A 12540-nucleotide genomic window follows, 5' to 3' on the forward strand; every position below is an offset into this window, starting at 1 on the left:
CGTAACCTCTGAGGCATCTGTGCCCTGGCTGAACAGTTCCCATTGCTAGAAATCTTGTTCAGTAGTTGGCGCGATGAACCTCGTTGGCTTCTCTGTGACAGCCATCCCTCGGGCACCTGGGCTCAAGTGAAGCAGTTCTCAATGGCTTCTCCCATGATGAGGCTTGGGGACAATCCCTGAATGTTTCTCTGAGACCGGGTTTTAAAACACATGTAGGTTTTTCTCCCCACACACGTGCTTCGTTTTTAAAAGATTAACAAGAAAGAAAAATAAGAGACACATGTATATCACTGATTATTTTTAATGATTTTGTGCTATGGTTTGACCATAGCACCAAGAACAAGCAGAAAAAGCTGATTTAATAACTAACAGCACTTAGAGCAACATCTTTAAAAGTATTGCAATTACAGACCTTAGGTCTAAAACTACATCACCATTGCTCAGTTAAAAGAGGCAGATACACAACAGTTGGGAATATTTCTCTGTATATAACTGGAAATTATGTTGAAAGTAAGCACAAATGGCTGTTAAACACTTTAACGACTTCTGATTATCAGAGCTCACATGAACTACTGAAAAGTCCATATACAGTTTGTACTTTTTTAGTAGGCTGCTTTATAATAAAAATTAAATGAACTAAATGCTGTGAATAGTGTTGTACACATTTTAAAACAGCTTTAAACTAGACAAATACAATTAGAAAATGTGATTTTTGAAAGCCATGAAATGAAAAATAGCAATATACTGACAAGCACGTTAAAATAAACCAGTATCATTAACAGTAAAGTTTAAGCCTCAGTTCTGTAGAAAGGAAGCAATGGTGCAGTAACACACTTTAGTACCTCTGAGTCTAGGACATTCTCTGATGACACTCATGCTCAGCAGTTCTCCCAAGAGATGGAACCTGGAAGGGTGGACGTGTCGCTCCTGAGAGCAGTGGGCCTGGGCTCCTGATGCTGAACCAGAAGCACAGGCCCCCTGCGGGACACAGGGGAGCGGACGGCGGGGCTGGACTGGACCGAGCACCCACGAGGCTAACTATCTATCTTGTCACGCCCTTTCACAAAGGACCGAGAGGGAAGGGCTGGTCTTTAATCCTTCAGCATCAAGAGTTGCGTTGAAGAGGTGTTTTCAGTTTAAGGATAATTGGTAATAATTTGCTTTCTGGAGGATAAAGGCATGATTCTCTTGTGATTTTCAAAATCAGAACATACACCATGGAGCAAATAAAAACAAGGAATTTATTATTCTGGTGACAGAACAGAGTGGAACTGTGGATCAGATGGGCAAAACTTCACTGACTGCCTTTACGGACAACGCTGGGAAGGATGTGCACACCCAGTGGTTTTAGCGAACATGTGCTAGGCTTTTCCTTTTTCAGTATCAGAATATTTGAAGATAAATGCAGAGATCCTAACAGATACACTGAGCTGCAGGATAAACGCTGCATAAGAGGTGTGACAGAACACACAACTGAAAACGTAATCCCTAACCGCTGGCACAACCTCGCTTGTCAAGTTCACCACGAGATGCCAACAGGAATGGATAGAAGATTCTTCACTTGGCTGGCTGATAGCTAATTCTCTGCTAATGATAACCCAAAAGAAAACAGTTTGTCTAAGAGTGGGGTCTTCTCCTAAGTGGATTTATTTTTCCTGAGATATCTTTCCCTACAAATTCATTGGCTCCACAGCTTCGGTTTGTCAAAGAAAAAGGCACAGAGAGACTGGACACAGATGGCCGGAAGGGCCTCTGTACTGAACAGAGTCCTCTGCTGCAGGCTGATTGACTTAAACATAATTTTTGAAATTTTAACAAAATGTGCACTTTTATCTGGGGGCTGACATCTTCATTATTCTATATCATAGTATCTTTTCATAAAACAAACTGCAAACATTTTTTTCTGTTACACTGGTCCAACTGAGCATTACTGAAGAGAGTAAAATGAGAAGCATCTAATGGCAACCAAAAAGCTGTAGGATTTTTTTTTAAAGGGTTTTCACAGCAAAGATGCAACTCTCAATTGCTATACATATGCTGGTCATAAACAGTGGCTTGCTTGTTCAGACTTCTTTCCCTTGTGTTATAATATTGATATTTAATAGGAAAATAAACTACATAGACTTTTATCTGTATGCATCCATTTGCAAATTTCCTTACAAAAGAGGACAAAGCACATAGGCATTCACAAATTCTATGCCATTTCTGTTAAAATCGGTATCTATACATTATATTACAGTATTAACAATTTTTTTGTTCTACCCATTGGGTAGGATATGTGCATAATATATTCAAGTTATATACAGCACCTTACAAATAAAAACAGACAACTGAAAAAGCACCATTGTAAGTGAGGCACAACAAAGGTGGGCGCAGAGTGCGGCGGTGGGGGCTCGGTTCCTGGGTCTGCTGAAGTCAGCACGAGACCCCGTGGGGGCTTCAAAGCGACTGGCATGCAGAGCTCTTTGGAACGCCACGGGCAACACGACATGCGAGCAGTGCGTCGGGACCCCCACCACACTGCACACAGACAAGCACGCGCAGAGGAAGGAAAGAGGATGAAAGGAAGGCGGCGCTTTCTTGGCAAGGCATTCGGCTTACACACACCAGCCTCCTGACGCAGCGGGCCTGGAAAGCAGCAGCAGCAGCAGCAGCAGCAGCAAACAACTGTCTAACCCTGGCGGTAAAGTACAAACTTGAACTACGCAAAAGATGCAGTACTTTGGGTAGTAAAATAACCTCAGCTGAAACCTTGGTTCCTGAAAAATGTAGGCTATGGCGAGGCGGAAGTGTTTCACACAGCCCCGCACTGGCCTCTGGCAGGGCTCTGGCAGCTGGCTTCGGGGGGCAGCAAGGCTGAGACCCACTTCTATGATCTGGCGTGAAAGCACTGTCTTCACCTGTGACTTGGACGGGAAACTGGGACCCACAGTGTTGCTCCCACTAGGGAGGGGAGACCCGCCAGCCTGTCCCCCGTTTGTGTCATTTTATTTAGACTCACCAAGGCCAAGGTGATCTGGGTGAACATTAGCAGAACAGAGCCTGAGTCACGGCCGTTCAGTGAGGAGCGGGAGCGCTGTCAGGGTGGGGAGGTGCGCTTGGAGGGGGGGCTGGTCCCAAGCACGGGCCTATGCCTTGTTTTCGTCATATGGACAAAATCAAAAAGTTAACAAAACCCAAGTGTCCTTTCCAGTTTTTCTTTTCCTTCGCACACTGCTGAGCTTTGGGAATCTGAAGAAAAACAAAAGGGATACCAAACGACAGCAGTGAATGTTGCCACTCTAAGTGGCAAACCTCAAGCAGGGGCCCCAGCCCAGCAAACACAGCGGGAGTGGGCTGGGGAGCAGCCCCCAGCCTTGCCTTCAAGTCTCCAACCCCAAGACCCTCCTTCAGACACTCCCTAGGCAGAAAAGCAACTGGATGGAAGGTGACTGAGGCCCTGTGGCGGGCAACTGCTTCCAAAGGGAAAACTGCCATCTGACCGGCTTCTAAGTCAGAACAGCTCTCTAGCAGCACCTGCGTGTGAGCCTGTCCCATTCTTACAAAGTCCAGGCAAAGAAGATCAATGAAGACAATCAGAAGCCCAAGACGCTGTCACCTGTGCAACACATTCTTACGCAGGTGCTTCTGAAGGCCTCCTGGTCTGCCATTCGCCCCTGTGCTAAGAGTTTGAGCTAAAATCAGCAAATCTTTGTAAAGTTTCATTAACTATGCTCTTCGGCTATCTTGAAATTTCTCGTGGGCTGTGTGTCCATGTGCGTACGTGGTGGGGCAGAGCAGAGGGCATGCTTGCCAAGCTCCTTTAACACTAAATTTTCATCAGGGACACAAAGAATGTAGCAACTCTTCCTTAAGTACACAATTTGTTTAGCAAAATCTCTTTTGTACTGAGCACTGCTTTGGTGACGGAAGAACACTAGACTTTCTGAAAAGACAAACATACCCCTGAAAACTGTGTTCCTAGAAATGGGGTCCAACATGCCTTGGGTTTCCTGCTCCTGGAAGTCCTGAGACAATGGATGAGCATCACGGCGGGCTGCCGGGAGCACCCCTTCCCACCCACTGCTCCTCTGAACGATAAATTCTTTTACTTTAACATCCCCCTGAAATAATAAACCTACCACAGATTGCCTACTCTGGTTCCCCAGCCACCCCCGTGCATCCCTCAAGCACGTGAGCTTCTTGAATATTCACCCCCGTACAAACTGCCTCCTCACGGCACCCCTTGGCTCACACGGGGTCAGTGAGGGGCAATGCGGTGCCAACAGTTGCAAGAAGATATGGATTACCTTCTCCCCACGGTGAAGGAAATTGACTATTAATTCAATTCATGACCTTGGCTTTTAAATTAATTCATTACAGAGGTCCAGCCTCAAGGACCATTAAGCCATGGTTTGATAGGTCCGTGTCTTTAAATAACTATTTAACTCAAAGGGCAGTTCTCTAGGGTGGAAGAATGGGAGGAACCTCTTCTGAAAGATGATTAAAGTTATTTGAATTAAATCATTGCTCTGCCAATACTGTGGACATCTGGAAAACATTCATATACTTGCAAAGGGACTAAGGAATTTGCCGGTTTCTGACCATAGCTCATTTCTTGTAGCAGGTAGAACAATAAGGATCGTGAAACCATTTTGAGCTAGAGCTATGGGGGGTGTTCACCCTTTATCAAAATTGCAGATGAGGTTTGGAATGGTGACCGACCTCCTTTTGCATCTGACAGGACACCTGACCCATAACCTGCCCTGAGCCCCCCATAGGTGATATCATTCCTCTCCAGGGGGAGGCGAGGCTTCATGCCAAGGGGCTGCCCAAGCTGCCTTCAGCGCAGGCCTGCAGCCCAGGCAGTGGGCTGAGCTGCAGGGGTGCCCGCAGCAAGAGGGCGAGGCAGTCTCCAGGTCCGAGGCCAGGCTCCCAGCGATCTGCCCGGTCTCAGAATGCCCTGTGGCAACGCCTGGCACACAAACTTTCAAATAGGGTCTGACACCTTACTTGCAACTGCTGCCCACCTTTTTTCTCTCTTTTAAGAGTTCTGTGGATCTTAACTGTGTGAAATGGAGGAATCTAATAGGGATTCCAATCCTGAAAATAAAACAAAAACCAGCCACTTACTGACCAAGAGAAGCAGCAGAAAGGAGCAGCCGACAAGACTTGTAGTTCAGAACATTCTCCAGCCCCCAGCCCGCAGCACAAAGTCACCTCCCTGAGAAACCACCCTGGAGACCCACAAACAGACACGAACACACATGTCCCGACTTGGCATTAAAACTGCGGAGATCAGAGTCACCGAGCCATCCATCATTCCAGTCCATTCATTGTTCTACATGCAGAGGCCACAGGGGCCTGGCCGGCCCAGGTCCGGCCTCGGTGGACAAGGCCTCCAGGGGTGCGGCCGGGGCAGGGCGCCAGCCGAACCCACAGGCCACGGCTGCCAGACAGGCCAGATGGCGGCTTCCGCAGAAGGAAGTTATCTATTCCACGAGAGCAAATGTTTGTAAATATCAGGAATACTAAAGCTAAGACTAACAATATTTAAAATTAGCTTTCTAGTTGCATTTTAACTGCGTGTTGTGCTTTTTATCCTGTGCTCTCAGGCTCGCCGTCCCCCACCCCTGCCCCGCACTGTCTGGTAACTGACTGGCTGGTTCTGGCCACCACCGCAGGGGCAGAGGAAGCCCTCCTGGGAGCCGGGGCGGGTCCTGAGCACAGCACTGCTCCAAGAGTGACGTGCAACGGCTTGCTACGGTTCTCGGCACCGTGGTGTTCTCTGGCCCACGCTCCAGGGGCTTTCTGCGCGTGGAGAAGCCACTGGGGGCATCTCTGGCACACCGCGGCCGGGCGGGCCACGCGGGGGCCACTGCCGAGAGCCTCCCGGGCACTGACAGCTTGTCCAGGCCTGAACTGAACTACCTGCTATCTAGAAAAGGAGAGAGACAACAGGATACACTGAGAAGTCACATAGTTCAACAGTATTAAGAATAACCACCTTGCATTTTAAACCATTTATTGCATAAAATAATGTATGTATCTGAGTATATTTCATGCTACACTGAAAAAAAAAAACCCCTCTAAATTACGGAAGAAACTGCCCTGCTGGAGGACTCGGGCAGCACTGCATGATATGGGTACATAAGTGCACGTGTCAGGGTCAAACGTGATAAAATACGCAGCTTAGGACTAGCAGAGTAACTCAGCAAGTCAGAGATGCTGGGATTTCATGTTTCCTCTCTTCCATCCAAACGTCTCCAAACGCTTCCGAGCCGCACTGCTGTGCGACGCAGACTCCTGCCACACTGCCTTGGTTTCTGTAAGCTGGCGTGTGAGGCTCCAGCCCAAACACCTTTTCTCATGTGAGTAACGGGACACTCAGGTGCTCCTTGGGCCTGGTAAGCTTCCGCAGGTGGGAAGACAACACACAGAACTCCACACCGGACAGTCTCCTCGTATACAGACATTTAGATAGTGCAACTTGCAAAAACACATCATCACAACACAAATTAAGTCCTTGCGCTCACCTAACTTCTTCACTTGATACCTTGGCACACAAAACGGGAATTCTGAATCATATTTTTAAGACAAAATAAAAGTTCCACACCGTGGGAGAAAAAGCAAACTGGCCAATCCTTCCCCATGATACTATATAATAACGCATCCTTCTTTAACAATTAGTTATAAAATTGGCCATGCCGGCCTCTTTCTCTGCAAAGTCTCCTTTCATAATTAAATAAATCAAATACCTCTGTGGGTTTTATTTCATGATCTCTTCAAAGCATCCCTTTCTCTGTGTTCCCATGCATGCCCGCCCTTTGCCAAAACCAGCCCCTGTCCCGGCGCCTGTCCCCAGATAAACACTGTTTGTGGTCAGACCAGGTGGAAGTTTGTAATATTTCAGTCTAGTCTGCATGCAATTCCCCTGAAAGGAATCAGAAACAAAGACCACGTTTGCACATTTGGTTTTACTTCGTTGTAGCACGTGAAACGGAACAACACTGTGCCTGGGAGCGGAGGCGATGCGGCCCTCAGCCCTCCTCGGCTTCTGCCTTCTCCAGGGCACGTCGAAGGGTCAGACGAGGTTCCCGGGCTTCCTGTCCTTGCCCGGGATGGGCAGCACCGTGGCCCCTGAGCTGTCCTGCTGGAACGGCAGTCTGCTCCCTCTGTGTGTGCTGCTGTGCTGGTGATGGAAGAAGGAGGCGCCAGGGTACTGGCCCATCACCTCGCTGTAGGCTGGGGGCGGCCCCTCCATCCTCCCGTTACTGCTGCAGGTGCTGGCACTTATGCCCGAGTTGCTACTCGGCGGACACGGGCCCCCACTGTACACAGAAATGTCTATCAAGTCGCTGTCGAATATGGTTCGGTTGGGCGGGGCCCTCACAGATTCTCGGTTGAGTTCCCTCTGCTGTTCAGGGTCCCTGAGCTGCAGGGCGCAGGGCCCCTGGTAAGGAGGCGGCTCCTCCCCATCGGACAGGGAGATGGTGGGAGGAAGGTCGATCTCATGCTGCACGTAGGGGTAGGTGGGCTGGAAGCGGCTGAATCGGTCCCTCTGGATGAAGGATGGGGCCGTAAACCTGTCCCTGGACCGCGGGGCATACATGATCTGCAAGGGAAGAAGGAAAGGGTTGAAGACACCCTGACACCACGGTGATCACGAATGGCATGGTATCACGGCAATTCACGCCTGGTCTACATTCTCAGCAGTCTGAAGACTTTCCAAACAGTCCTCAGAACAGGAAAGAACAGGAAAAGACTGTTTCTGGCAGGAAAAAAAAAAAAAAGTAGTTTCCTTATTCCTTGTGACTTACACCGCTCACCTCACCAAACTACAGTTTATCTAGCCTGGTATCACTGTGGAGAACTGTGGGTTTAACGGGAATTACTGTGTATGCTATGTGCACGTTTCCTGCTGGTGGCTTTAGAATGTGACAGCAGTTTCCAGAGTGCAGTAAACAAAGTGGAAAAGCACTGTCCTGGGGACACTCTGCGACCGCTCCTCAGGTGACCGGGTCTGGGCCCCACCCCCTCACCTGGAGCGAGGGGCCCGGGGCGCCATCTCTCACCTGTGATTCAGAAGAGTGGGGCCTAAGTTCAACTGCACGCAACGGTTCTTGGAGCAAGAGGCACTGGGTCTATTTATGAATCACTATACAGCATGTTGCTCTATCGATTATTTAAGAAACTACAGAACACATGACTTCTTTTTGTTTCTGATTTCTAGGCTTTTCCAGTTGTTTCATTCTAGATAAAAGTTTCCTGATATTTTTAGTAATTGACATGAAAAATATTCTATACTCCAAAGTAAATATGATTACAGATTTGTTTTCTCAAAATGAATCCAGGTACTGGACTTCTTACATAACCTTCTCGCTTCTTCCACCATCCAAGTTTCTTCTAGAGAATAGATACAAATATACATCGCTACTGATTTGTTTCACACCATATTTTTAACTTATAGGCAAAAAACTATGTTATTTAAAAAATCATACTAGTTTTTTTCAATGAGTATTTATTTATTTTGAGAGAGAAAGTGCACAAACAAGGGAAGGGCAGGGGGTAGAGGGGGGACAGCAAGCCTGACCTGGAGCTCAAACTCACAAACTGAGACCATGACCTGGGCCGAAGTTGGAGGCTTAACTGACTGAGCCAGTCATATTATTAACCTGGGAGATGTATTTATAAACTATGCCCACATCTGCCAAGCCTCATTATTAGAAGCTTATGGGATCATGCAAAGATCAGTGATTCTCAACTTGGTTTCTGTAAGGAGCACAGATAATCCCTAGAACATTCTAGGGAAAAATTCATCCCCACCTTTTAAACCAAAGTTCCAGCATATGCCTTAAGTGTAAGATGTTCTTTCTTAATCTATGCTGTCATACATGTAGCCCTTCCCCCAATTTTGCTGCAATGGTTTATTCTCGTCCCCCTCCCTTCCCTCTGCGTACATGGGTGCTGCAGCCACTCCTGCTACCCACCCCTAACTCGTGCCCAAATCCTTACCTCTGAGGCCCCTGGCCGAGGCCCAGAGCTGTCTGAAGGCCAAAGGCGCCCTTCCTGGCGAGAGGGAAGAAACATCACAAGAAAATCATTAGTTGCATACAACAGCACTCAAAATCAAGGGATCACATTCCTCTTTGACAGCAGCACACCTGTTTAGAACATGGAATGACCTTTAAAGAACTGGTCCTTTTCACACCGAACATCTAAAACAAAGAACTGTGACCGCAAGGAAAAGTTACAAGGTTTTGGTCTTGGTCACAATAGATTTAAAATAGATCTGAATTTGGGGCGCCTGGGTGGCTCAGTTGGTTGTGTCTGACTTGGGGCCAAGTCATGATCTCACGGTTCGTGGGTCTGTGCTGACAGCTCAGAGCCTGGAGCCTGCTTCGGACTGTGTCTCCCTCTCCCTCTGCTCCTCCCTGCTCATGCTCTCTCTCTGTCTCTCAAAAATAAATAAATGTTAACAAAAAAAATAAAATAAAATAAAGTAGATCTAAAGTGAAATACGTTTCACACGCTGCAGCTGTGTGTTTGCAATACATTCAGGCTGTCCTCAAGGCACATTTAGTCACCACTTGGATCCGTAGGGTCTGGATGAATCCAAGCTCTTATCTGGAGGCCAACCCCATGCAAATGTGCATTAACTGCCTCAGGCCAGGCAACAGACCACGGCCTTCTGAACTGCAACCAGCTCTGACCTAAGCAATAGCAGGAGTAGAAGACAAGCACTAGCCAGCCACACACTGGGCTGGCTTTCACACTGAAAACTGAGTTTCCAAAACCCAAATGCCCTTCAAGTGTCCTCTAGTGAATTTCTTCTTTAGTCCCTATGCTCACCCAGGCAGATGTAACTTGACATCTTTAGTATCTTTTTCAAAAATGTTTGATCAGAATGACAAGGTGACAAGCAAATAGTAGCTATTACTAAAGGTCATTTCTAACACCACAGACTTGTTTACAACGCATTTCGATATATTATCCCTTTTGAACCCAAATTGTTGGCTATTAGCAAGTGTCTGCTGGGCTGTTTATTAGCTGAAGGCCTATTACTGTAATGAAGAGAATATTTGTGTTGGCAGTGAGGGTGGAGGAGGGAGATACCTATATTTCTGGATTCCTAGGAATATGCATACAAGGCCCTGTGCCATCACTGAACCTCCTAAAGTCTAAAAATGCCCACAAGTAGACCTTCAAGGTAAAACACCTCTAAGTCTTAGGACGCAAAGGTCCACCGTCTCTCACTCCCTTTTGGAGGTCAGAATTCTAATGCAAACACTCCCTTTGCAGCTGAACAGTGTGTTTGTCCAGTACATCATGGAATCAGCGGCAAAAATATGGTCGGGCCCAGCTGTGTTTAGAGGAAGCTGAGGCTTTGGATCTGACTATAAAATTAGGTAATGGGCCATTATGGCTCTGGCACGATGACAGGTGACAGAGAGGCCAAAGTTGACTCTCATAACGTAGCCGAGCCACACCCACAGGCGGCCCTGCACCAGGGGCAGGCAGTTCAGAGCACAAGTTCCTCTGGAGCAGAGGGAAACAAGCAGCATGACTCTGGGGGGTTGTGGTCACTCTTATGTTGAAACCAGTATAAAAAGTAATCCTTGAGATAATTTCCACGACTCGTAATTCTGCATTAGCTCCTCTTCCTGTCCTTCAGATGAGCTCGGTGCCAGTCCTGCTCCTGTGCACTGGCCCCTGCCCCGAGCCTGAGAACTGGCACCAGGCAACAGAGAGAGTGGCAGATTAGAGCATGGCACCACGTGAAGTGGAAGGCAGGTGACCCAGAAGTGGGGGCTTGCACATTTTCTGAAAATGGAAATAAGTATCCTTAATGGCTTTATTCCCCTAAAAATCAGCCATACTAGGCAACTGCCCAGAAGGGACCAAGCTTTGTGCACACTCGACCTTCTGTTCACCAAATTCACACTTGCCTCCTTGTCACCAGTTCGACTTGGCACTTTGTGACCTTCCTGTCCCCGGGCCTCCCAGCAGCACTGGGGCGTCTCTTGCTGACTTCAGGGACATCCTCCCTTCCTGGTTCACACCTTGACCTCCCTGGCGGCACTCCCTGATCTGGGGGCGTCTCCAGCTCTGCGTTTGTTAACTGGGAGTTCCTCAGTGCCCCATCTGGGGCCCCTCTCCTCTTGCAGTCTCCCTGGGTCACTCCCTCCCTCCCCAGCTCCACTGGGGGTGTCTCCTGGATACCCACAGAATGCCAGCACTGACCTGTCTGCGCCGGAGCTCATCAGCTCCTCCCCAAACCTCACGTTCCTCTGCTGAGGAGGCTTATCCACTTGCCATGCCCCTAGCTCCCAGTCCACCCCTCTCATTGCCATCATTCATATTTTTATAATGACACGACTTATTTAACTATTCATTAACAACTCCCTGCCCCCACCATCATTCACTTTTACGGGACATGTCTTTCTCAGGCCCTTCACCCACCTGGTACACAGGAGACCACTAAAACTAGGAGATCTAGAAGATGCTGCGGTGGAAATGGTTAGGGTCAACAGCCCGGAAAGCTCATGCCAGCTCTGTGCTGGTAGCCGGAGAATCCAGACCCAGAAGATGGCCAGAGTTCTAGAAAGGCTGGATCCCAGCCAACCTGATGGTTAGCAACCTGCCTCACTCGGGCCCTCATGCTGTAAGCTGCTCTGGCCACTCTCCTCAGGGCTGTCGCACGCTGCCCATCTCTGCAGTAGCACTGCCTCTCACACGGCTGGCCCGCTGATTCTTGCCCCGAGGGTGAGGTGAAGTCCTTGGACTATGATCTGACCCCACACCAGTGCTGTCCAAGGGGCCTGTACTATCTTTTCAGATCGCCATGACCAACTGAACTCGCAGATGTGGGCCCTCTTGTCTGGACCCCTCTGCTTCTTCGTCTCCAAACACTAATGGTGACATTTTCAGGGAGAAAGAGCCCATCAAACAGTTGGCGTCTATTCAAACGGCAGTATTTCTGGATCTTCATTAGGGAACCAATGTTTATCTCAACAATGAAGGCTCTAATGTTCTTGGCTACTGCTTGTCTTATTACGTGGTGGTATACTTGGAATAAGCTGTCAAATAAGATAATTCTTAAAATAGTCCACAGAAATTTGAGCAACAGGAATAAAATTTTGCTAATGTTTTTATACAGGCTTAAACACATTCCTTCCCTTACAGTTGTTTCCTTGTTAGAACACCCACCACAAGGAAGGGAAGTAGTCACTCATTACTTCATCATCCATCTACTGACTACTTCCTGACAAGGGTCTTCGTCCCAACACGTGAGATGACGTGCATAACTCAACAGGCACTGGGCCACGCCTCCCCGTGGGGGGGGGGTTGGGGGGACAGTCCCCCACCTGTCTCGTCTGTACAATCCCCAAGGTTAAGCTGTCACTCTCACCCCTTTGTTCCACGCAAGAAAGCATTCTGGGATGTGACTTAGTGTGATATATGGGGATCACTTGGAATCGATTCTAGTCAAAACTTTTTAAGGCACATTACCCTCAAATAACTCACGCCGCACCTATTGTTAGTACCAGTTACTTGAGA

At 48.0% G+C, this 12540-nt stretch overlaps 1 protein-coding gene across 9 annotated transcripts in view; it reads right to left on the reverse strand.

Moving 5' to 3' along the window:
• Nucleotides 1-283: 283 nt before the first annotated feature.
• Nucleotides 284-12540, reverse strand: part of LDLRAD4 (low density lipoprotein receptor class A domain containing 4) — a 420255-nt gene continuing 407998 nt past the window's right edge. For 7 of the 9 annotated variants that reach the window (XM_029921392.1, XM_029921393.1, XM_029921394.1 and 4 more), the window contains 2 exons: nucleotides 8995-9048; nucleotides 284-7594 (listed from right to left, as the gene is read on the reverse strand). In XM_029921392.1, coding sequence (XP_029777252.1) covers nucleotides 7064-7594; nucleotides 8995-9048 — 585 coding nt within the window. In that variant the 3' untranslated portion in view covers nucleotides 284-7063. The remainder of the gene's footprint in view (nucleotides 7595-8994; nucleotides 9049-12540) is intronic. The other 2 variants (XM_029921391.1, XM_029921397.1) reach the window with 1 other exon arrangement.

This window comes from Suricata suricatta, chromosome 14 (genome assembly GCF_006229205.1).
Source record: "Suricata suricatta isolate VVHF042 chromosome 14, meerkat_22Aug2017_6uvM2_HiC, whole genome shotgun sequence".
Classification (NCBI taxonomy): Eukaryota; Metazoa; Chordata; class Mammalia; order Carnivora; family Herpestidae; genus Suricata; species Suricata suricatta.